The sequence below is a fragment of the Argiope bruennichi genome, chromosome X1, assembly GCF_947563725.1.
Source record: "Argiope bruennichi chromosome X1, qqArgBrue1.1, whole genome shotgun sequence".
Taxonomy (NCBI): Eukaryota; Metazoa; Arthropoda; class Arachnida; order Araneae; family Araneidae; genus Argiope; species Argiope bruennichi.
The window spans coordinates 5,490,014-5,517,149 of NC_079162.1; the positions used below are offsets into that span (position 1 = coordinate 5,490,014).

Sequence of the window (27,136 nt, forward strand, 5' to 3'; positions counted from 1 at the left end):
GGTGTTAACGACATGTACTACTGCTTCCGAGATGTCTGATGTATTGACCATTGTCTCTGTGATATCTGCCAGTTGCGAAAAAGCAGTCCAGTCCGCCCGCTGGAACAGGAAACGAGGAGGACAAATAGTCACACCACCGCTATCAGTATGGGAGACGATTATAGGAAAGTGATCGCTATTATATAAATCGTTGCTAACGGCAAAGGTTATCAACGGCAGAAGCTCAGGAGAACATATGGCCAAGTCAAGACTGTGGAAGGTACGTGTGGGTTCGTGGAAATACGTCGATTCGTCGTTATTGAGCAGGCAGAGACAGTTGTTAGAAATAAACTCCTCAATCTGCCGCCCACGACAGTTTGTAGTACCCGAACCCCACAAAGTACTATGTCCGTTGAAGTCACCTTGCAATATAAAAGGCGAAGGAAGCTGGTCCACTAAGTTGTCCAGATCCTGCTGACAGATGGCATCATGTGGCGGTAAGTAAATACAACAGACTGTGACTAATTTCCGTACATGAACTTGTAAATTCTATTATATGTAAATTTAAATTCTTCATCCTCCCCCTCAGATGGATGAAGCGAGATTAATTCGGGACTCTTGGATGCTCCACCAAAAATGGACGTTAAGTCCTTATGGACGACACCTTGGTTTGTGAGTCCCAGTGCGACAAATGAACGCAAATTTGATTTTTTAAATTTTGTATTTAAATCCTTTGCAGACAGGCCACGTTTTGAAAGCTTTAGCTTCAGGGATTTTATGGATTTGGATTTTATTTTGTGCGTTTCAATTTCATTAGTTTCAGGAATACTTATTGTAGAATTTTCTGATTCAGAGTCTGAAATTTTAGGGTTCGGTTTTGTTTTTAGATTGCTTTTTGTACAGTTAGAGCATGAACAGTTTTCACAGAATGGTTTTTGGACAACAGCTGCATAACTTATACCAGGGTTAGGTGTTTGGGACAAAACCTTTCTTCTGGCTTCTGGATAGGATATGTTTTCTTTTACTTTAGTTGCTATTATCTGTTTTTCCAGTTGCCAACGTTCACAAGTTCGAGAGAATGATGCATGATTGCCATCGCAGTTTGCGCATTTTTCGGGTGCGCTACACTGCTGACTATCGTGGCCTTTCTCAGCACAGCGGGCGCAAGTGAGTGACCCGCGGCAGTTGGCTTTCGAGTGACCAAAACGCTGGCAATGAAAACACCGTAATGGATTTGGAATAAAATGTCTAACAAGTAATTTTATGTAGCCGGCATATATAAATTCTGGTATATTTCGGCTATGGAAAGTTAGTATGTAATGTTTGGTGGGAAGTATTTGCTCGTTCCGCCGGATTGAGATTTGTTGTACATTGGTCACTCCTTGGGGTTTTAATTCTTTTGCTATTTCTTCAAGGGGAACATTAAACAATTCCCCACAAGTTATGACACCTTTAGAATAATTTAAAGATAAGTGCGGACTTACAGTAATTCGGATATCAGCCAAAGCTTTCAATTTCATTATTTGTTGGGCTTGCTTTTTAGAATTTACTTCAACAAGCAAGTCACCCGAACGCATTTTACGGATTGAAGTGACGTCCCCTATTGTTGCTGCAAACGCCTTCTGTACAAGAAAAGGAGATACAGAATTAAAAGTTTCATTTAACTCAGAAACACGCTTAATGACAAAGAAAGAATCATGATACGAATTATTTTTTACAAAAGATTGGACTGTGCGATGCCCACTGAAGGGAGATTTCTTGGAAGAGCCCATGCGATATTAAAGAAGGTTCGGGTCCGACGGCACCGCCCACCACGGAGCCCAACAAGGGATGGCAGCCACCGGCTCTAGACGTCTAGCCTCGGCACTTACCATAGTGCTAATCGGTTACCTATACGCTCGGAGTTACCCCCGGGGACAGTGACCACCCTTAACGCCAAGCCCAAGGAGTAACCCCTTCGCTTGATCCCTAGCAGACTAGCCACTAAGGTGACTAGCTACCAGCCGATTGATGCACAGGGGACCACAGTACACCACCCGTCTTTCTAATGGGTCGCCACGCACGGCCAACACGTGGGGCCTTGGCTGTCCATGAGAAGCAAGAAGCAAACAGAGCGGCGACAGCTTCTCATGGAGAGCTCCCTCGCTTGCCGTCGAGGGATGGAAGAATCAAGCAGACAGCAGAAGGCGGAGGGGAGAGTAAACATAAATGGAGTAAAGATCCCTGGGAACCTCGGGATTGGGACACCCGTACTCACCTATAGTAGGTGAGCCCCTGAGGGGAAAAGGCGAAGGAAGCTGGTCCACTAAGTTGTCCAGATCTTGCTGACAGATGGCATCATGTGGCGGTAAGCAAATACAACAGACTGTGGCTAATTTCCGTACATGAACTTGTACAGCCACAGCCTGTAGGGAAGTTTGTAATTTGAGAGGCGAACTTGGATAGAGATTTGAAGTAAAGATACAGACACCCCCGGAATTGCGAGATCCTGTGTCTGCATCTTTTCGTATACAGTTGTAGCCACGTAATTTTATAGGAATGTTTTCTGCCAAGAAAGTTTCTTGAACACTTATGCAGACAGGATGAAATTTGTTTAAAAGTGTCTTGATGTCATTTAGTTTGGACCGAATGCCGCGACAATTCCAAGAAAGGAAGGTACCCATTAAGAAGTTTTTGTTGCTGGTAAAGAATTAGGGACAATGGGTGGAGGTTGCGAGGCATCGCAACTCATTTTAAATTCTTCATCCTCCCCCTCAGATGGATGAAGCGAGATTAATTCGGAACTCTTGGATGCTCCACCAAAAATGGACGTTAAGTCCTTATGGACGACACCTTGGTTTCCGAGTCCCAGTGCGACAAATGAACGCAAATTTGATTTTTTAAATTTTGTATTTAAATCCTTTGCAGACAGGCCACTTTTTGAAAGCTTTAGCTTCAGGGATTTGTTGGATTTGGATTTTATTTTGTGCGGTTCAATTTCATTAGTTTCAGGAATACTTATTGTAGAATTTTATGATTCAGAATCTGAAATTTTAGGGTTCGGTTTTGTTTTTAGATTGCTTTTTGTACAGTTAGAGCATGAACAGTTTTCACAGAATGGTTTTTCTACAACAGCTGCATAACTTATACCAGGTTTAGGTGTTTGGGACAAAACCTTTCGCCTGGCTTCTGGATAGGATATGTTTTCTTTTACTTTAGTTGTTATTATCCGTTTTTCCAGTTGCCAACGTTCACAAGTTCGAGAGAATGATGCATGATTGCCATCGCAGTTTGCGCATTTTTCGGGTGCGCTACACTGCTGACTATCGTGGCCTTTCTCAGCACAGCGGGCGCAAGTGAGTGTCCCCCGGCAGTTGGCTTTCGAGTGACCAAAACGCTGGCAATGAAAACACCGTAATGGGTTTGGAATAAAATGTCTAACAGGTAATTTTATGTAGCCGGCATATATAAATTCTGGTATATTTCGGCTATGGAAAGTTAGTATGTAATGTTTGGTGGGAAGTATTTGTTCGTTCCGCCGGATTGAGATTTGTTGTACATTGGTCACTCCTTGGGGTTTTAATTCTTTTGCTATTTCTTCAAGGGGAACATTAAACAATTCCCCACAAGTTATAACACCTTTAGAATAATTTAAAGATAAGTGCGGACTTACAGTAATTCGGATATCAGCCAAAGCTTTCAGTTTCATTATTTGTTGGGCTTGCTTTTTAGAATTTACTTCAACAAGCAAGTCACCCGAACGCATTTTACGGATTGAAGTGACGTCCCCTATTGTTGCTGCAAACGCCTTCTGTACAAGAAAAGGAGATACAGAATTAAAAGTTTCATTTAACTCAGAAACACGCTTGTTGACGAAGAAAGAATCATGATATAAATTATTTTTTACAAAAGATTGGACTGTGCGATGCCCACTGAAGGGAGATTTCTTGGAAGAGCCCATGCGATATTAAAGAAGATTCGGGTCCGACGGCACCGCCCACCACGGAGCTCAACAAGGGATGGCAGCCACCGGCTCTAGACGTCTAGCCTCGGCACTTACCATAGTGCTAATCGGTTACCTATACGCTCGGAGTTACCCCCGGGGACAGTGACCACCCTTAACGCCAAGCCCAAAAAGTAACCCCTTCGCTTGAGCACTGATCTAGGAAAGACATTGATAGGGAAAATGGCAGTATGCGGAAGAAGAACAATGAAGGGGTGAGGGCGGATGTAAGGAACGAGCATTTATCAATAGACTAGCGACTAATATATATATATATATATATATATATATATATATATATATATATATATATTATAGGGCTTGCGGGTTTGAATATCATACAGCATTAGGTATGCTAAACTGAAATGACAGCAAGCGCCAAATAAATGAAGCCCGGGTTTATGGGGGATGCAAAAAAAGGGAAAATTTGACTCGTATAAACATTATCAAAAATACAATATCAAATATACTAAATAGTATATTTGATATAACTATAGTATATTTGATATATATATTATATTTAACAAAATAAAAATAATATATCAAAAATACAATATAAAAGAGACAACGTAAAGGGTTAATATTTTTTTTCTTTAACATTTGTTATCTTTGTTATTTGGAAGGATATCTTTTTTGCTGTGACTACTTTAAATTCTTTTGAATACCTTTCAATTAGGGATTGCAATATCGGACCAAAAGTTTAATACCAGTATTCGGTATTTTTTAGATCTTAATACCGGGATACCGGTTTTAATACCGGTATTAGAAATTTTAGGAAAAGAAAGAAAAGACGGGTGTTTCTTTGTTTTATTTGCCAGTTTTATTAGAGAATGTAAATATCATAAAAATAATTTGTAACTTATAAATTATAACAGTATATAAAGAAAGAACATCTTTATTTCAATCACAAAAAAAGTGTTGTTGTTGTTTCTGACCCAAAATGGTATAGCTGCGTTATACCACCTCCATGAAACCAAAGATCTCTAAAAAGTCCAAAAACAATAGCGGATGCCTTAAAATTTCAAAAATCGTAAAATTTATGTTAGGAAAATTCGTCATTAAAGTTCTAAACTCCAACTTATTTGTCGCCCGTACTTTATTCTAAAATGATACAAGTCATTTTGAACCCGCTATCGTGCGTCATTAGTTTGAGTAAAACACTTCACTTGAGATTAAACATATAACTATTTAATAGGTATGGTATCTGACATTTATTTAACCCGATAACCGTAGCTAATATGAAAATATAAGAATTAAGACATGATATAAATGCGTGTCATTATATTTGTAATGTGGTTCGGTGCTGGTCTCGGGTCTTGAAATGACCGTCTATGTATTTATAAGTTTCTCCATCATATCTGTAAATAGTACATCATGTGTTTCATTTTATTTCCTCTTAATAAATTGTGTTTAAATTAAACCTTTCCTTTTGTCGAACCCAATCTCTGGAGACTTTTTATTTGTCATCATTTCCACTGCAGTTCTCTAATATCAAACGGCTGAATCCCCAGCCGTTATATAAGATATCACTTTAAAAATTTAAACATAGAAGAATATGATTGAGGGAGGCTTGATCTGCCTTGCACCAAGGACATTTAGCAAAGATCCTCCATCCGTGTTGGAAGGTGCAGGATTTGGTGTGTCCACTTAAAAAACGAGAGAGAGCCGTTTGCTGTTTTCTTGAGATATTCAGACGGTGACACCAACCGGGACTCTTACCAGAGTACCAAGGGTGAGCAAGTTGGGCACTCCAAAGTGCACTCGACTCCATCTTTTTGATAGAGGAGATTTCAGAATAAGTTAGTATTGCATCACCATGAAATATGTCAGCTGAGGCAGTCTTAGCTAAATTATCCGCTATCTCATTACCATTTAAACCAGCATGTGAGGGGACCCACTGAAAGTGTATAGAGTGTTCAGCAGGAGAGCCTGGCAATAATAATGTTTAGATAAACAAAAAAGTGTTATCACTATTCAGTCTGTGGTACTATTACAAATTTTTGAAATGTGGTCTTAAAAACATAATGCATCAGTTGTCTCTGTCATTAAGCCTGGAATATAATTTAGTGCAAAAATTATCAACTGTCGAAAACGCTCTTTCGGCATCTACGATAGTTAATGGTACTGTTAGCAATTTGCGATATAATTTTTAAAAATATTTACCTCTAAATACCTCATTTTCAAATAAATCGATTACTCGTCGGATGGTTTTGGATATAGCTGATTTCTGTATTGTATTGTTAGTTTGTTGAATTTTTTTATTGCTAATTTTAATTTTTGTCCAAGGGATAATTCCTTTCCACTATCGACATTATTGTCATCATAATCTTCTATAACTGAACCGAATTCTTCTGAATGTGGATAGGTTTTTGGGTAAAAAAGTTTATGAAAATTTACTATAAACTTAATCATATTTGAATTGTTTATTTTCTTTTTCATTTTCATTTTTAAAATCATTATAGTTATGTAAATACCGTAAGACATTTTCTATTTCGGTATGCCTTTCTTCTGTGCGATTTTTCAATGTAATATATAATTCTTCAAATAGTGATGTGTGTTGTTCTTTCAGTGACTGCAACATGACATTTATTGTTGCTTTAGTTGTTAATAAATTAGAATCTCTCTGGCATAATGCCTCAACAGCCAGTTTTAATATTAAGTTTATATTAAGTTATGACAACCTGTTCTAGATATTAAGTCGAATTCACTATCTGAAAAATTAATTTGCTGGTTTAAGTCGATTATTGCTTTTTAGATTGGATTTCTCAGTTTCAAAAACCGTTCCATCATTAGGAGTAAACTGTTCCAACGTTTTTTAGAATCTTCTCCTAAACATCTCCTTTCATCTTTCCTCTCACTCCTATTTTGTCAAAGTAAACCCATACTAACGCATGCGCAAAAGGTGGGCAGTTTTACAATTCATTTTCATACAGTATTTTATCACTTCTCTTGATTGTATGATGTAACTTATTCACAGTCTAATTAATTTCTTCCGTTAGGGAGACATAAAAACAAAAACGTATACTATTTTGCTATGTTAGCGAACCCTGAACAATTTAAATAATTACAAGACAATTTAAAAAATTCTAACAAATACCGAAAAATCGGTATTTAAACTTGTGATTGGATTGGATTGGATTGTAGATTTTATTGGCACAAGAGCCTGAAAAGGCCATACTGCGCCATACATATGGTCAAAAAAAAGTATGAAAATTTAAACAGCGTTCAGTAAAAAAAGGTTCAAAAATTCAATGATAAAACTCTGGATCAATTGAATGATGCGTCAGGCAAATATGGCGATTCAGATAAAATGGTAAAAACCAATTGCTTTCAAGAATTTAAAAATGTTTTCGTGAGGATTTTCTCCCAACAGCGTTCGCATGTTCAGTGACAAGGAGTTAAAAAAATGTAAACGGTGAGAATTAAAATCAGGACATTCTATTAAAATATGAATAACTGTTAAAATAACTTGGCATTTGGAGCAAAAAGGAGCTCGATCGCCTAAAAAAAGATATTTATGCGTTAAGCGAGTGTCACCAATGCGGAGTCTAGTCAATTTGACATCGAGCTCACGCATTGGGAGGCAAGGCCATGATTTAACAAAGAGTTTTATACAGTGTAATTTATTATTTGTCTGTTGGCTCCATGATTTTTCCCATAGTGAATAAATATGTTTTGTGAAAACATTCTTCGCGTCGGAAAAAGGTATTTCACGTTGCATGAACAAGGCGGCTGTTTTTGCAGCATTGTCCGCCAGTTCATTTCCCGCTATACCAACATGACCTGGAATCCAGCAGAATAATATTTCATAACCTCTATTTTGAAGTGTCTTTAAAAGATACAAGATTTCCAAGGCAATTGGATGAATTCGAATGTGGAAATGGGAAAGTGTTTCCAAGGAACTCATGCTGTCGGTATAAATACAAAAATTGCGTTCGGAGCAGAGAGAAACCTTCTGTAAAGCATAAAAAACTGCCATCAACTCAGCAGATAGAACAGAAAAGGATGCATACAGAGTGTAACCGAGTGTTTCCGTGTGGAAAACAATACCACAACCAACATGGTCGTCCGTCTTGGAACCATCCGTGAAAATAGGCAAATACTTTGAATACTGACAGCGATGAGAACAAAAAAGTTTTTGAAAAATTACAGGGGCCGTTGTCGACTTTTCAAAACCATGAAAAGGGTTTATAAAGGAAAACTGAGGGATATCCCAAGGAGGAAATGAAAATAAATCAAGTGTCTGAATATTCATATCACGGAGTTCCGAATCATTTAGGAGTAATTTAACTCTCTCACAAAATGGAAGAATGTTAGAAGGTCGAGCCGTGTATAATCTCCGAAGGCGAATAGGAAGTATCAAGGAGTGCATAGGGTGTTTCGGGACAGACATTGCTCGGAGGTAATAGTGTACAGATATTTTTTGGCGCCGTAAATTTAATGGCATTTGGTGAGAGACAACATAAAGACTTTCCACTGGTGAGGTACGAAATGCACCTGAACAAATTCTTAAAGCAGAATGGTGTATGGTATCCAATCTATGTAAAACAGAAGATCTTGCAGAACCATATACCATACAACCATAATCCATGCGTGCTAGAATAACTGATTCATAGATTCGAAGCAAAGATGTTCTGTCTGCTCCCCAAGAGGTTCTTGAAAGTACTTTGAGAATGTTCAATGATCTGTCACACTTCTTCCGCAGATGTAAGACTTGCGGAAGGAAAGTGAGCTTGCGATCAAATATTACTCCCAAATATTTGATTTCATTAACCACAGGTATTCCAGTATTTTGGATATGGATTATAGGATCCAAATGGATTCCACGCTTCCTGCAAAAATGCACACATCGACTTTTCTCAGGTGAAATCACATACCCGTTTTCATCGCACCAATCTACCAGTTTGTTAACTGCAACTTGCAGTTGGTGCTCTATTAAGCGCATATTGCTCCCCTGACAAGATATCTGAAGGTCATCCACATATAATGTACCTTGGATAGATGGAGGTAAAACGTTAAGAATCTGACTAAAATGGACAATAAAAAGTGTAACACTGAGGATGCTTCCCTGTGGAACACCCTCAGCTTGAATAAAAGGATTAGAATATAAATTACCAACCCGGACACGAAATGTGCGCAATGATAAAAAGTGTTTTAAAAACATGAGCAAGTTTCCTTTAAAGCCAAAATTTGCAAGTGTAGAGAGAATACCAAACCTCCAGGCACGATCATACGCCTTTTCCAAATCGAAGAAGACAGAGACCATATGATTTCGGCAAACAAATGCATTGCGAATTTCAGTTTCGAGTAGGACAATATTATCAAAAGTCGCTCGTCCTCTGCGAAAACCACTCTGCAGTAATGGTATGGATGCTTTTTTCTCTAATTCATATATCAGACGCGCATTAACCATGCGTTCAAGCGTCTTACATAGACAACTTGTGAGTGCAATAGGCCTATAGTGCAGAGGGTTAGAGGAGTCCTTGCCGGGTTTCAAGATTGGAATCACAACAGCTTCGTGCCATTGTGATGGGAACTTCTGTTCAATCCAAATACGATTAAATAAAATCAGCAGATTGGAAAGAGAAGTGGTAGACAAATGGCGAAGCATGCTATATGTGATTCCATCAGGACGAGGGCTGGTATCATGAGCCTTCTTTAAAGCTGCCAGTAGTTCGTGCAACCTAAATTCTGTATTGTAAGGAAGCGATTTTCGGGTGAAGAAACACAAAAACCTGCGTTCTGCACGTTTCTTAATCGCTATAAATGAAGGCTTATACGAATTAGTCGCTGAAACTTGTGCAAATGAATGTCCAAGAGTATTCGCGATATCTAAAGGAGAAGATACCAATCCGTTTTCAGTCTTCAGAACAGGAATGGAAAATTCTTGGTAAATTCCATTCGCTGCCTTGACCTTTCTCCAGAGCAGTTTCGGAGAAGTAAAGGCTGTGATAGAAGAGATGAACTTAATCCAGGACTCTCTCTGACTTTGCCTACGGACACGACGAGCATTGGCTCTGGCACGTTTGAAAGCAAGTAAATTCTCTGTTGTGGGATATCTGCGGAAAATATTCCACCGCTTTTTTTGTTCTCGGTGACTGTCGCGGCAGGCCTCATTCCACCACGGTCTCGGGAATTTCCTCAAACGTGGGGAGCTTTTGGGGATGGTATTGTTCGCAGCGTCAATTAAACAGTCAACTACATTTTGTACGGCCTCTGTAATATTAGTTGTTCTGACCATATTCTCCGAAATTACTGCCTGTTTCATGAAAGCATTCCAATCAGCCCGCTGGAATAGGAAACGCGGGGGACAAGAAGTCGCGCCGCCTCTATCAGCATAGGAAACCATTAAGGGGAAGTGATCACTATCATAGAGATCAGTCCCAACTGCAAAACTAAGTAACGGAAAGAGATCGGGAGAGCAAATAGCTAGATCCAGACTGTGAAATGTACGTGTGGGCTCATGGAAATAGGTTTTCTCGTCATGATTAAGCAGACAGAGACAGTTATCAGAGATAAATTGTTCAATCTGTCGCCCACGAGAATTTGTATTTTCCGAGCCCCATAAATTACTATGAGCATTAAAATCACCAAGTAGTACGAAAGCTTTGGGTAGTTGGTCCAATAAATTATTAAGTTCATGTTGGTTAATGATAGCATGTGGAGGCAAGTAAATGCTGCAAACTGTGATAAGGGTCTGTATGTGGACTTGAACAGCCACAGCTTGTAAAGAAGTTTGCAAATTTAAATGAGAGCTCGGGTAAAGATTGGAGGTTAAAATGCAAACACCACCGGAAGGATTATTTCCAGTATTAGCATCTTTACGAGCACAGTTATAGCCACGAATTTTCATGGGGATATCATGTTTCAGGAAAGTTTCCTGAAAAGCAAAACAAGCGGGATGGAACTGGTTAATAATTTGCTTAATACCAACAAATTTGGACCGAAGGCCACGACAGTTACAAGAAATGAAAGTTGCCATTAAGTCACAGAAGTATTGAGAATGTTGGTGCGAGTCTTATTAAGAGTTGGCGAAGTATCGCAACTCATTTGTAACTCATCCTCCTCGTCAGACGGATGAAGGGAAAGGGAATCGGGACTTTTAGGTTTGCCAAAGATGGACGTTAAGTCCTTATGAACATTACCTTGTGTCACAAGTCCCAAAGCGACAGAATTTTGTGATGTCGATTTTTTCAACTTTAATCTAATGTCTTTTTGTGAGATTCCTCGTTTCGCAAGCTTAAGTTTAAGTGATTTCTGAGAGTTAGAATTAATTTTAGGTCTAGACGATTTGCTAGTTACAGGAGTCGTGTTTGTTTCATTTTCAATTTCGGAATCGGATGACTTTTCAGTATTTTTCGGTTGGGGAGCATATTTTGCACAATTTGTGCAGGAACAATTTACACAGAAGGTTGTTTTAACTATGGAAGCATAGCTCAATCCAGGTTTTGGTGTCTGATTTAAAACTTTTTTTCGAGCTTCAGGATAGCTGATGTCTTCTTTAAATTTAATAGAGGTAATTTCTTTTTCTACTTTCCATCGTTCACAGGACCGAGAGAAAGATGCATGATTCTCACCGCAATTTACACATTTTTCTTCAGCGTTACATTGCTGGCTGTCGTGGCCTTTTTCAGCACAGCGGGCGCATGTTAATGTCCCGCGGCAGTTAGCCCTGGAGTGGCCAAAATGCTGGCATTGAAAACATCTTAACGGATTAGGGATGTACTGGCGGACAGGCAATTTTATATATCCTGCATAAAGGAATTCAGGTATTTTTGGTCTATGAAAGGTCATTACGTAATGTTTGGTGGGTAGGAGTTGTCCATCCCGCCGAATGGTGATCTGGTGTACATGAGTTACTCCTTGGGGTTTCAGTTCCTCGGAGATCTCCTCTAAAGGAACGTTAAATAATTCCCCACACGTTATTACTCCTTTGGAGAAATTTAGGGATGCGTGAGAGCTGACAGTAACAGGAAAGGTGGCTAAGGCTTTAAGTTTCATAATTTGCAGTGCTTGCTTTTTGGAATTTACCTGTACCAGCAAGTCACCAGAACGCATCTTCCGGATAGAAGATACCTCACCAATGGTTGCTGTAATGGCTTTCTGTACGAGGAATGGTGAAATAGAATTAAACGAATCATTCTTTTCAGAAACACGTTTGATAACGAAATAACGGTCAAAATGTGGAATATTACATTTGAGATTTAGTTCTTTGTGATGCCCACTGAAGGGAGATTTTCGGGAGGAGCCCATGCGATATCGAATAAGATTCAGGTCCGACGGCACCGCCCACCACGGAGCCCAACAAGGGAAGGCAGCCACCGGCTCTGGCCATTCCCAGCCTCGGCGCTTACCTTGGTGCTAGCCGGAACCTATACGCTCGGAGTTACCCCCGGGGACAGTGACCACCCTTAACGCCAAGCCCAAGGAGTAACCCCTTCGCTTGATCCCTAGCAGACTAGCCACTCAGGTGACTAGGTACCAGCCGATTGATACACCGGGGACCACAGTGCACCACCCGTTTTTCAAATGGGTCGCCACGCACGGCCAACACGTGGGGTTTTGGCTGTCCATGAGAAGCAAGAAGCAAACAGAGCGGCGACAGCTTCTCATGGAGATCTCCCTCGCTTGCCGTCGAGGGAAAGAAAAAAAGGCGACAGCAGAAGGCGCAGAGGAGAGTAAACCTAAAGGGAGTAAAGATCCCTGGGTACCTCGGGATTGGGACACCCGTACTCACCTATAGTAGGCGAGCCCCTGAGGGGATTAAACTTGTGAATACCGGTATTACAAAATTGTACAAATGGCTCAAAATACCGGTATTCGGTATACCGGTATTGCAATCCCTGCGTTCAATGTTTTTGTTTGTTTTGTTTTAGGTCATTTGATTTCAATGGTTGTTAGACTAATTTTTCAGGATTTCAGTGATAATCTTTGATTTAACTTTTGGTCCTTTTTTACTTGTAACTATTATTCGTTGAATCCGATTTAAAACCCTCACACTTACACTGAAGAGATCAATTGTATCTGACAAAAGTTTGGATCAGAATCTCTGTTGACGAACCTGTAATGGCTGAATCGCGTTTGAGAGATGGATATTCATCGACCGGTCAGGTAGAGATGAAGGAAAATCTTGTCAGTAGTAAAATTATTCTTATTAAAGAGAACAATATTTACAACATTGAAACCTTCCATGATACTATTTGGAGTCAGATTTAATATTCCAATTTAAGTACATCCTATATGGTAACAAGTTTATTTCAAATATTTAGTATTTATAACCAGTTGCTTACATCCAAGATGTCATAAGTTTTGAATGAACCAAATGCATTCATTTGGATCAAATGATGCACTCTATGATTGTTATGAGGATGAAAGGTTTTAATACTCACACCATTATTATTACTATTATTATCATTATTATTATTTTGCCATCTCAATAACATTATCAAGTTATGAAGGAGTAACAGTATAGATTTTTCAGAACGTGGTCAGATATGATTGGATAAAGTTCTTGAATAATTGGAGAAAATGAGTCTTGTAAAAATCTGAATAAAAAGAAAATCGGAAAGTATTCTAAACGTCGAAAAATGATATCGTAAGAAAATAATTGTAGAGAAAAAGTAATCAAAAGATTAAAATGAAGATATTCCGCAATATCGTATATCAAAGATTGACGTATACTTAGAACTCAAAAATATTTTGATTAAGATTTCTTTTAAGAATAAACATCCAATCCAAAAAAAAAAAAAAAATGGAAATAGAAACATTTTTTTAACAAAGTGTAAATTATTTTTTAACAACAAGTTAGATTAATTAATTAATTATTAATCATTGTACTAAATACAAAAAAATTTCAAAATCTGTTTGCATTGCCCAAAGGCGACAAAAGTGTCAAAAATCCTTCCCCTATAATCAAAAATTTGGAAAAATTAAGCTGCTAAATTTCTTTGAAAAATTTTGTTACATATTGTTCCGTTATTTGAATTAGACCCCGAATTCAACAATTTGAAGTTTCTTATATTGTTTAATGAGACCGCCAAATAAAAAATAAAGTAAAATATAATAAATAATAATAACAAATAAAAAAAACCAGTCAAATAACAAATAAAATGTTAGAAAAAATCTGTAACGCTGATTTTTTCCCTTGCAGTAACATGAGTACTATTAAAAAGAACTAAGTATCTGAAGGGATTATAATGTTTACAATATTTTTAGCCACCAAATCCTGTTCATACTTAAGTAAATAAAGAAAACACAATTAAAAGTCTTTTTTCGTATCTCCCCGATATCCATAAAAAATGCAGCATTTGTAACTTTAATTTTAGGCAGAATTTTGTGTCGACTTTTCAAAATAGTAAGCACCCCACAAATCATTTTGAAAAACTGTTTGAATACTTTAATTCAATTTATTTGATATACATGGAAAAATCATAATTTTTTTATTCATAAAGTAGTGCAAAAATGATAAAATTGCATACATTTAAATATATCAAAAGAATATACGTCATTCTTTCAAGTTGTATGATGTTTTGAAATTCATCCAATTACATGTGAAGTATTACATTTACATAGTAGTTGTAAATCTGTAAAAGTAATTTCACAAAAAATTCATTTTACTCTAATTAGTTATTTCGAAAGCCGGACTTTATATTTCATTATTAAATATTATACCTGGTATTTAGTATTATGAAGTATTTTATTTCAAAGCTTACAAAGACAATATAAAAATTCTTTAGAACAGCAACTTGCAGTTCATAAAAAATCTTCCATAACAGTTTCATAATCTTTTTCCGTATAACTGCTGTAGTTTTGATGCAGGTGTAAAGGACACAGTTCTTGCATTTTACACCATCTAAAAATTCACGATTAAAAAAAAATTAGCGATAAAGATGAAGAATATATAACAATATATATATATACTCAAATATATATACCAAGAACTATACTCACTGTTGAACTGTAAATATATCAGTTGTTTTCTTTGTGATCGTAGCATTTTCTATCAGTAAGGCTCCTGTAAAAGGTGAGTTATCAGGAATAAGAGTATAACTATTTCAAAATGAAAACAGCTTAAAAAAATGTTATATGAATTTTTTTTCACAACTTCTTTCTCAGTGATATAAAATGAATGAGAAAAATGCAAAACAATTCGAATTTTTAATCGCCGTTCATTAGTTCTACAGTGTTTTTGATGGAATAATAATTTGAGCATAGTTATCGTTACGAATCCCCTTCAAGCCACTTTTAAAATAAATTGATTGAGAACAATTTTATTAATGTAATAATTGGTTGATTTTTTACTTTAATTATTTTCTGCATTTCAGTCTTCAATTTAAAATTCATTATTATAAATATAATGAAATCGATAAATAACTTTTCTCTCCGATTCATTAACATGTGGCACTACTCTTAAGAATCAGTTTAACTAAGTTTATCGAATAATGGCTAAGTAATTTGTGAAAGTGTTAGAACAGTGTATTTCATTGAGAATACACAAGCATACAAATATTAAAATTTTAATGCATTAGGAAATTAGTGAAAAATTAATTACAAAATTTCATCTATACAAACTTTGAACAAATGAGTAGAAGAAATAGCTGAAAAATGAAAACCTATCTGATATTCTCAATCTGCTTTTGTTCTTCAGGTTCATCCTGTATATATATTGTTACGAACTTTTCGGGGGTTCGTTTCGATAGTGGGTAGGTAGGTAGGTATGGTTTATTGGCACAAGAGCCATGTGAGGCCATACTGCGCCAGTCATATGGTTTAATTTAAGAGCACATTAATATGAACTGAATCAATCAATTATAAATTAATACCAACTAAGGTTGTTTGTTTGTTTTATTGGCACAAGAGCCAGTGTAGGCTATACTGCGCCAGACGTATGGTTAATAAATTTTTCCTAATACAACCTAAAAAAATGACTTTAATAGGAATAAAAGATGCATTAAAAGCCGACGTTAGAATTAAAACGAAAAGGTGGAAAGTTGAACAAATTTAAAATTATGAAGTTTAAATGGAATTGTAAAAACCAATTGCCTTAATAAATTTAAAAAGGTTTTTGTGAGGATTCTCTCCCAACAGTGATGGCATGTCTAGTGATGAGGAGTTAAAATACCGTAAACGATGAAAATTAAAATCAGGACATTCAATAAAAATATGACGAATTGTTAAAAGCACTTGGCATCTCGAACAAAGAGGAGCCTGATCACCAAATAGAAGATATTTGTGAGTAATACGAGTATGACCAATGCGGAGTCTAGTCAATTTGACATCGAGCTCACGCACTGGATGAGAGGGCCAGGATGTAATTGTTGGTTTTATGCTATGCAATTTATTATTTATCTGCTGATTCCATGATTGTTGCCATAACGAATAAATATGTTTTAAATAAAGGTTCTTTGCGTCGGAGAAGGGTATTTCATGCTGCATAAACAAAGTTGCTGTTTTAGCAGCGTTATCCGCCAGCTCATTTCCGATTATTCCGACATGACTTGGGACCCAGCAGAATAATAATTCATAGTCTCTATTCTTTAGAGTCCTCAAAAGATCCAAGATTTCCAAGGCAATCGGATGAGGCCGACTATGAAAATGGGTAGGTAGGTAGGTAGGTATGGTTTATTGGCACAAGAGCCATGTGAGGCCATACTGCGCCAGTCATATGGTTTAATTTAAGAGCACATTAATATGAACTGAATCAATCAATTATAAATTAATACCAACTAAGATAAACTGTATATAGTATAAGCGATGTAGCAATCAACTAATAAAATTTTAAAATTTATGAATCTCAGGAAAAAATAATTATGAAACGGTAAAAGTGTGATATTAATGATACGACTCCATAAAAATGCAATAACAGACGATAAAATGTTTAAAGGCAATTAGATGCAAGTAAAAAGGTGAATTGCTTTTAAAAATGTAAAAATATTTGGGTGGTATTTCTCACCCACCAAGTCGGTTAGAGTTACGGATGATGTATTGAAAAAGCTGACACGATGGGGATGGTAGACAGGACATTCAATTAAAACATGCTTAATACTTAAATCAACATGACACGTCTGACACATTGGTGCCCTTTCGCCAAAGATCAGATGTTTGTGAGTATAGCGCGTATGTCCTATACGGAGGCGTGTTAGCTTGACATCTACCTCACTGATAGGAAGAGGTGGCCACATAGCAATGGATGGCATGACAGAGTGCAATTTATTGTGGGTCAATAAATCCCACGTTTCTTGCCAAGTAATCAAAACACGACACGCCAATAGTCTCTTGATATCACAGTATGGGAGTTCTTGGTTTAGGAAGGAGGATGCAGATTTAGCTAAAGAATCCGCCATCTCATTCCCAGGGATACCAACATGACTTGGCACCCAGCTGAAAATGACATTAAAACCATCGATCTTCAAATGACTCAAAGTAAACAGAATGCTATTAGCAATCGGGTGCATCTTATTGTGGTAGTGAGAAAGAGTTTCTAATGCACTCATGCTATCGGTATAAATAATAAAATTCCGTTGAGCCAAGGAGGAAATTTCCTGGAGAGCATAAAAAATAGCTACTAGCTCAGCAGTGAATACAGAACAGTACTTATGTATACGATAGCTCAGAACACCAGATGGGAGAACAATGCCACAACCAACATGATCAACTGATTTGGAACCGTCAGTGAATATTGGTGTAAATGAAGAATACCGACAGCGATGATAGTTAAATAGCTGTTGAAAAACAACTGGAGCAGTTGAATTTTTGTCGAATCCTGAGAAGGGATTCAGAAAGGAAAATTTTGGGATATCCCAGGGTGGAAAAGAAGAGAAATCATGCGGTTTTATGGCAACTTCATTAATATCTAAATCGTGGAGAATTGCTTTGATCCTCTCAGTAAATGGGAGAATGTGAGAGGATCGGGCATCATAGAGTCTTCGAAGACCAACTGGTAAAGTTGTTTGGGAAATGGGATGATTTGACAGAGACTTTGTTCGAAAATGATAAAGGGCAGATAGCTTCTTTCGTCTTAGATAAAGAGGTAGTTGATAACAAATAGCATACAGGCTCTCTACCGGGGAAGTTCGGAATGCCCCTGAGCAGATCCTTAAAGCAGAATGGTGAATGGTATCCAAATGCCGCAAAACAGACGCACGGGCTGAACCGTATATCATACAAGCGTAATCTAATCGAGAGAGAATTACTGCTTGGTAAATACGGAGTAGGGAGGTTCGATCAGCTCCCCAAGATGTTCTGGATAGTACCTTCAAAATATTCAAGGACTTCTCGCACTTCTTCCTCAGGTATAAGATATGAGGAAGGAAAGTCAGTTTATGATCGAAAACCACTCCCAAAAATCGTATCTCGTTCACAACAGGAATAGAAACATTCTCAATGCAAATATTCGGATCTGGATGAATCCCTCTCTTCCTGCAAAAATGTAGACAGCGACTCTTCCCAGGAGAGATAGCATATCCATTGCCCTTGCACCATGCCACTACTTTATTCACGGCATTTTGTAATTGCCTCTCAATTAGGCTCATGTTACTACCTTCATAAGAAATCTGTAGATCATCCACGTACAAACTACAAGATACAGAAGAAGGCAAATGATTAAGGATTTGGCTGAGATGAAGGATAAAAAGTGTGACACTGAGGACACTTCCCTGTGGGACTCCCTCAGTTTGAATAAAATGATCAGAATAAAAGTTTCCTAAACGAACTCTAAAAGTGCGATGCGATAAAAAATTCTGTAAAAAAATTGGCAGGTTGCCCCTAAAACCAAAGTTGAAAAGTGTCGAAAGTATGCCAAAGCGCCAAGCACGGTCATAGGCCTTCTCCATATCGAAGAATATGGAGACAAGGTGGTTCCTTCTGACAAATGCGTTTCGTATCTTAGTTTCCAGCAATACGAGGTTATCGAAAGTAGATCTACCTCTTCGGAAACCACTCTGCAACGGAGAGATGCATACTTGTTTTTCCAATTCGTATACTAGTCGAACATTGACCATGCGCTCAAAAGTTTTGCAAAGGCAGCTCGTCAGAGCAATTGGCCTGTAATGCAGGGGGTTGGAGGAATCCTTACCGGGTTTTAGGATTGGAATCACAATAGCTTCGCGCCATTGTGAAGGGAACTTCTGCTCAGTCCAAATTCTGTTGAATAACTCTAACAGATTAGAAAGGGAAGTGGTATTCAAATGGCGAAGCATGTTATAGGTGATTCCATCTGGCCCTGGGCTAGTATCATTGGCTTGACACAGAGCCATTTCCAGTTCCGACATCGTAAATTCACAATTATATGCGAGGTTTCTTCTAGCATTAAAACGCAAAGGCAACCGTTCCGCGCGATTCTTAATTACCAGGAAATCAGGACTATAAGAATCTATTGCTGACACTTGTGCGAATGCTTGGCCGAGAGCATTGACAACTTCTAATGGGGCAGAATACATCACATTTCCGGTTTTTAAAACAGGAATGGAAGATTCATTATAAATCCCATTAGCAGCTTTTACCTTCCTCCACAAAGTTTTACTGGGAGTATAATATTTCAGAGAAGAAACAAAGGATATCCAGGATTCCCTCTGGCTTTGACGGCGTATGCGACGAGCAAGGGCTTTGGCACGTTTAAAAGCAACGAGATTTTCCGTTGTTGGATACCTTCTAAATATGTTCCAAAGCTTTTCTGATTTTTATAACTGTCACGGCAAGCTTCATTCCACCACGGTCTACGAAATTTCCTTAGACGTGGAGAAGATTTTGGTATAGTTACATTTGCGGCGTTCATTATAATATCAACGACATGTTGCACTGCTTCCGAAATGTCAGGAGTTTTGACCATAGTCTCTGTGATATCTGCCCGTTTCGAGAAAGCAGTCCAATCTGCCCGCTGGAATAGGAAACGTGGAGGACATGAAGTCGCACCACCGCTATCAGCTTGGGAGACTATTATAGGATAATGATCACTATTATAAAGATCATTCCCGACTGTAAAATTCAAGAATGGAAGAAGCTCAGGAGAACAAATGGCCAAGTCCAGACTATGGAAAGTGCGTGTTGGTTCGTGGAAGTATGTTTCCTCATCCTTATTGAGCAGACAGAGACAGTTATTAGAAATAAACTGTTCGATCTGTCGCCCGCGAGAGTTCGTACTGTCCGAACCCCACAAAGTACTATGCCCGTTGAAATCGCCAAGTATGATAAATGGCTTAGGAAGTTGATTCACTAAGTTGTCAAGATCTTGGAGACGTATGATATCATGAGGTGGTAAATATATACAACAGACTGTGACCAATGTTCGAGTGTGAACTTGTACAGCCACAGCCTGTAGTGAAGTGTGTAGAATAAGTGGTGTGCTTGGATGCAAATTCGAAGTAAAGATACAGACGCCTCCCGAACTATGATGTCCAGTGTCTGCATCTTTTCGCACACAGTTAAAACCACGCAATTTTATAGGAATGCTAGGCGTCAAGAAAGTTTCTTGAACACCGAAACAGATTGGATGAAATTTGTTAATAATGGACTTGATATCATAAAGTTTAGATCTAATGCCGCGACAATTCCATGAAAGGAAGGTACCCATTAAGAAAGTTTTTTAATTTTTGAAATAGTAGGGTCAGTGGCCTGAATAGGAGTGACTTCGCAAGTCATTGCAAAGTCATTATCATCCTCATCAGATGGATGTAGGGAAATGTGATCGGGACTTCTAGGTAAGCCACCAAAGATGCTTGGTAAGTCCTTTTGAACTATGCCCTTTCTTGCCAGTCCCAGAGCTACAGAACTCTTAATATGGGATTTTTTAAGGGTCGATGTCAGTTGTTTTGGTGATAGACCACGTTTAGAAAGCTTTAGCTGGAGTGATTTCTGCATTTTTGATTTTAATTTGGGCTTTTGGGATATATGTGTTTCAGTTGGATTGTTTATTGATGGTTCGGTGTCGGAGTCGCATGACTTTTCACTGTGAGTTGCTTGGGAAGTAAATTTAGCACAGTTTGTACATGTACAGTTTTTGCAAAATGTATTCTGAACAACTGAGGCATAGCTTTTCCCAGGTGATGGTGTTCTAGCGAGAATTTTCCGTCTCGCTTCAGGGTACGAAATTTGCTCTTTCGTTTTGAGCGTTATTATTTCTTTTTCCATTTGCCAACGTGGACATGATCGTGAAAAGGAGGTGTGGGCGCCATCGCAGTTAACACACTTTTCCTGTGCGCTACACTGCTGGCTGTCATGTCCCTTCTCTGCACAACGGGCGCAAGTGAGTGTCCCGCGACAGGCCATTTTAGAGTGCCCAAAACGTTGGCACTGGAAACAACGCAAAGGATTCGGAATGAAAGGTCGGACCGCCAATTTCAAGTAACCCACTTTAACCGATTCCGGCAAAGACGGGTTTTTAAATGTAAGAACAAGGTGTTTCGTGGGGAGGAGCTGCCCATCTCGTCGTATTGAAATACGACGTACATGTATAACTCCTTCAGGCTGAAAATCTTTCATAATTTCTTCAATTGTTGAATTGAATAACTCTCCACATGTTATTACACCTTTCGAGTTATTAAGTGAGTTATGGGCACTTACAGTGATTGGTATTGTGGCCAAAGCTTTCAGTTTTACGATTTTATTAGCTTGCTGTTTAGATGAAACTTCAACGAGCAAGTCTCCAGAGCGGAGTTTCCGAATTGAAGCGACTTCACCAAGTGTACTATCGATGGCTTTTTCAACCAAAAACGGTGAAACAGAATGAAATGTTTCATTGTCTTCCGATATTCGTTTAATGACAAAAAAGTGATCAAAGTATTTGTCTTTGTTGAAATGAAAATTTTGTTTTGTTTCTTTTTGTTGCCCACTGAAGGGAGATTTCCGGGAGGAGCCCATACGATATTGATGGTGATTCGGGCCCGACGGCACCGCCCACCACGGAGCCCAACAAGGGAAGGCAGCCACCGGCTCTGGATATTTCCAACCTCGGTACTTACCCTAGTGCTAATCGGTACCTATACGCTGGGAGCTACCCCCGGGGACAGTGACCACCCTTAACGCCAAGCCCAAGGAGTAGCCCCTTCGCTTGATCCCTAGCAAACTAACCACTCGGGTGGCTAGCGACCAGCCGATTGATACACCGGGGACCACAGTGCACCACCCGTCTAATGGGTCGCCACGCACGGCAAACACGTGGGGGTATTTGCTGTCCATGAGAAGCAGGAAGCAAACAGAGCGGCGACAGCTTCTCATGGAGAGCTCCCTCGCCTACCCTCGAGGGAAAGAAAAAAGGAGACAGCAGAAGACGTAGTGGAGAGTAAAACGTAAAGGGAGTAAAGATCCCTGGGAACCTCGGGATTGGGACACCCGTACTCACCTAAAGAAGGTGAGCCCCTGAGGGGCTATGAAAATGGGAAAGAGTTTCTAGGGAACTCATGCTGTCAGTATAAACACAAAATTTGCGTTCAGAGCTTTGAGAAATTTTCTGTAAGGCATAGAAAATTGCTAATAATTCGGTAGACAAAACAGAAAGGCATGTATGTAGACTGTAGCCGAATGTTTGTGTTTCAAACACAATACCACACCCAACATGATCATCTGACCTAGAACCATCTGTAAAAATAGGTATATAGGATGAAAACTGACAGCGATGATAACCGAAAAGTATTTTAAAAACCACAGGGGCCGTTGTAGACTTTTCGAACCCACAGAATGGGTTTAAGAAGAAAAATTCAGGAATATCCCAAGGTGGAAATGAAAATAAATCAAATGACTGAATATCTATATCACTTAGTTCAGAATCAGCGAGAAGCAATTTTACTCGTTCACAAAAAGGAAGAATGTTAGATGGACGGGCTGCGTAAAATCTCCGAAGCCGAGCGGGGAACATCATAGAAACCAAGGGATGTTTTCGAACGGATAATGACCGGAGGTAATACTGGACATATATTTTTTGGCGCCTCAAATTTAGCGGCAGTTGGTGACATACATTGTAAAGACTTTCGACTGGTGAGGTTCGGAAAGCTCCTGAGCAGATTCTCAGGGCGGTGTGGTGTATAGTATCTAGTCTACGCAAAACGGAGGACCGTGCAGAACCATATACCATACATCCATAATCAATACGGGATAAAATAACTGCTTCATAAATTCGAAGCAACGATGTACGGTCTGCTCCCCAAGAGGTTTTAGAAAGTACTTTTAGAATGTTCATTGACCTGTCACACTTCTTCCGCAGATATAAAACATGCTGAAGGAAAGTGAGCTTACGATCAAACACTACTCCTAGAAACATTATTTCACCAACCACAGGGATTGAGGTATCCTTAATATTAATTAAAGGGTCCAAGTGAATTTCACGCTTCCGACAAAAGTGAACGCATTTACTTTTTTCAGCGGAAATCTTATGTCCGTTTTCCTCACACCAATCTATTATCTTATTAACTGCAACTTGAAGCTGACGCTCTATTAGGTGCATATTGCAACCTTGACAGGAGATCTGAAGATCATCCACATACAGGGTGCCCTCGACAGACGGTGGTAAAATGTTAAGAATTTGACTAAAATGAATTATAAAGAGCGTTACGCTAAGGACGCTTCCTTGTGGAACCCCCTCAGCTTGAATAAAAGAATCTGAATAACAATTGCCAATTCGAACACGAAATTTTCGCAAAGATAAAAAGTTTTTTAAGAAAATAGGTAAATTTCCCTTAAAACCAAATTTGAAAAGAGTTTTAAGAATGCCAAAGCGCCAGGTACGGTCGTAAGCCTTTTCAACATCAAAGAAAATAGAGACCAGATGATTTCGGCGTACAAATGCGTTGCGGATTTGGGTCTCGAGTAAGACGATATTATCATATGTTGAACGTCCTTTTCGAAAACCACTCTGCAACTGTGGAATGCATTCTTTCCTCTCCAGTTCAAATACAAGACGGGCATTTACCATTCGCTCAAGCGTCTTGCACAAACAACTTGTGAGCGCAATTGGTCTATAATGCAGAGGGTTAGACGAATCTTTCCCGGGTTTGAGGATTGGTATCACAATAGCTTCGTGCCATTGCGACGGGAACCTCTGTTCAATCCATATACGATTGAATAGACGCAGCAGATTAGAGAGAGAGGACGTAGATAAATGGCGAAGCATATTGTATGTAATTCCATCCGGTCCGGCGCTAGTATCATGTACTTTAGATAAGGCCAATAGCAGTTCATGCATGCTGAAATCGGAATTGTAAGAAAGAGATCTTCGGGTGGAAAAACGTAAATTCTTCCGTTCCGCTCGATTCTTAGTCGCCACGAATGCGGGCTGGTATGAATCAGCAGCGGAAACTTGTGCGAATGCTTCCGCGAGAGTATTAGCAACGTCTAATGGAGAGGAAACCGTACCATTTCCTATCTTCAATACAGGGAAAGAAAAATCTTTATAGATTCCGTTTGCAGCCTTCACCTTCTTCCAAAGGAATTTGCTAGAAATAGAGGATGTAATTGACGAGATGAAGCGAATCCATGATTCCCTTTGACACTGTCGGCGAATCCGCCGTGCATTGGCTCTGGCACATTTAAAAGCAATAAGATTCTCTGTTGAAGGGTACCTTCGAAAAATGTTCCATCTTTTCTTTTGTTCTTTGTGGCTGTCACGGCAAGCCTCATTCCACCACGGGCGACGAAATTTTCTTAAACGTGGGGAACATTTGGGGATGGTGTTATTAGCGGCAAATATAATGCAATCAATAACATTTTGCGTTGCCTCCGTAATATCGGAAGTATTAACCATAGTCTCGGTAATTTCTGCCAGGTGTGTGAAAGTAGCCCAATCTGCCCGCTGGAATAGGAAACGTGGTGGATGTAAAGTCGCACCACTTCTATCAGCCTGTGAGATTATTAAAGGGTAGTGATCACTGTTGTAGAGATCTTCACTGACAGCAAAGTTCAAGAATGGCAGTAAGTCAGGAGAGCATATGGCCAAGTCAATACTGTGGAAGCTGCGTGTGGGCGCATGAAAGTATGTCTTCTCGTCATTATTGAGCAGACAGAGACAGTTACTAGTAATAAACTGTTCGATCTGTCGCCCACGAGAATTTGTACTATTCGAACCCCACATAGAACTATGAGCATTGAAATCCCCTATTATCAGTAAAGGTGATGGAAGCTGGTCGATCAAATTGTTAAGGGCCTGTTGGCTAATGACATCATGAGGTGGCAAATAGACACAGCAGACTGTAACCAGTGTTCGGATGTGGACTTGAACTGCTACTGCCTGTAGAGAAGTATGTAAAGTAAGAGGTGTGCTCGGGTATAGATTTGAGGTAAAAATGCAGACACCACCAGAACTATGCCCTGTAGTGCCTGCATCTTTCCGAACACAATTGTAGCCACGTAATTTTAATGGAATATTAGGTGTAATGAAAGTTTCCTGAAGACCAAAACAAACCGGATGAAAGGTATTAATAATGGTCTTGATGTCATGAAGTTTGGAACGAATGCCGCGACAATTCCAAGAAAGGAAGGTACCCATTAAGAGATATGCGTCGCTGAAGAGTTATTAGGCGCAACGACAGGAGTTGCAGAAACTTCGCAACTCATTTCAAATTCAGATTCATCCCCCGAAGGATGAAGTTTGAGGTCGGGACAATTTGGTATGCCACCAAAAATAGACGTCAAGTCTTTATGGGCTATACCTTGACTTGCAAGTCACAAAGCTACTGAATTTTTAGTAGCCGATTTTTTTAATTTTGCAGAGAGATTTGTTTTCGAAACTCCACGTTTTGCAAGCTTAAGTTTCAGTGATTTATCTGATTTTGATTGTTTTCGTTTACTTGTTTCTGACTTCTTAGTGTCATGATCATTAACAAAAGATTTATCAGTATCGGAATCGGATGAAGGTTTAGAGGATGGTAAGGTATTCTTATTTTTAGTGCAATTTTGACATGCACAGTTTTCACAAAAATTCTTCCGGACAACAGAGGCGTAGCTAATGCCAGGTGAGGGTGTTTGAGAAAGAACTTTCTTTCTTGCTTCTGGGTATGACAATTCTTCTTTAATTTTTACTGCTGTTATTTCCTTTTCAAGTTGCCATCGAGGGCACGAGCGGGAGAAGGACGTATGATCACCTTTGCAATTCACGCACTTTTCCTGTGCGGAACACTCCTGGCTCTCATGTCCTCTCTCAGAACATCGGGCACAAGTTACAGTGCCTCGGCAATTTGCTTTCGAGTGCCCAAAGCGTTGACACTTAAAGCATCTCAAGGGGTTCGGTATATAGGGTCTAACTGGACGCTTAATGTACCCTACATATATAGACTCAGGTAATTTAGGTGACATAAACGTAAGAATGTGATGCTTGGTTTCTATTGTTTCTCCGTCTCGCCTAATCGTAATTCGGCGGACATGGATAACACCTTGGGATTTTAATTCCTTAGTAATTAAATCCACTGGGAGATTTAATATCTCACCACAAGTTATGACACCTTTTGAAGTGTTTAATGACTGATGAGGGGTAACACGAACCGGTATAGTTGCTAAAGCTTTTATTTTTTGCAACTGCTGAGCTTGCTTGCGAGAATTTATCTCTATCAGCAAGTCGCCTGAACGCATCTTGCGGATGGAAGTAGGTTCACCAATTGTGGCATTGATGGCCTTTTGTACCAGAAACGGAGATACTGTTTGAAATGTCTCGTCTTTTTCAGAAACGCGCTTCACGATATAAAAACGATCAAAATGGTTGTCAATATTAAAAGGTTGAGGAATACGTTGCCCACTAAAGGGACCCTTCTTGGGAGGAGCCATACGACATTGCTAAAGATTCGGGCCCGACGGCACCGCCCACCACGGAGCCCAACAAGGGAAGGCAATTACCGGCTCTGGTTATTATCAGCCTCGGTATCCACCCTAGTGCTAATCGGTACCTATACGCTGGGAGCTACCCCCGGGGACAGTGACCACCCTTAACGCCAAGCCCAAGGAGTAGCCCCTTCGCTTGATCCCTAGCAGACTAGCCACTGAGGTGACTAGGTACCAGCCGATTGATACACCGGGGACCACAGTGCACCACCCGTCTTTCAAATGGGTCGCCACGCACGGCCAACACGTGGGGTTTTGGCTGTCCATGAGAAGCAAGAAGCAAACAGAGCGGCGACAGCTTCTCATGGAGAGCTCCCTCGCTTGCCATCGAGGGAAGGAAAGACACAGCAGAAAGCAGAAGGCGTAGAGGAGAGCGAACTG

General features: G+C 39.3%; 2 protein-coding genes across 2 annotated transcripts in view; both read right to left on the reverse strand.

Annotated features, from left to right (window-relative positions):
- Window positions 1–10,942: 10,942 nt before the first annotated feature.
- On the reverse strand, window positions 10,943–12,214 carry LOC129958451 (uncharacterized). Its single transcript, XM_056070945.1, has one exon. The coding sequence runs from the start codon at window positions 12,212–12,214 to the stop codon at window positions 10,943–10,945; it is 1,272 nt and encodes a 423-aa protein (XP_055926920.1).
- A 2,212-nt stretch (window positions 12,215–14,426) lies between these two features.
- The window catches only part of LOC129958787 (acyl-CoA dehydrogenase family member 11-like), a 220,242-nt gene continuing 207,532 nt past the window's right edge, over window positions 14,427–27,136 (reverse strand). Inside the window, exons 12-13 of the mRNA XM_056071462.1 lie at window positions 14,912–14,975; window positions 14,427–14,813 (exon numbers count right to left, since the gene is read on the reverse strand). Of these exons, the coding sequence (XP_055927437.1) occupies window positions 14,714–14,813; window positions 14,912–14,975 (164 nt within the window). The 3' untranslated portion in view covers window positions 14,427–14,713. The remainder of the gene's footprint in view (window positions 14,814–14,911; window positions 14,976–27,136) is intronic.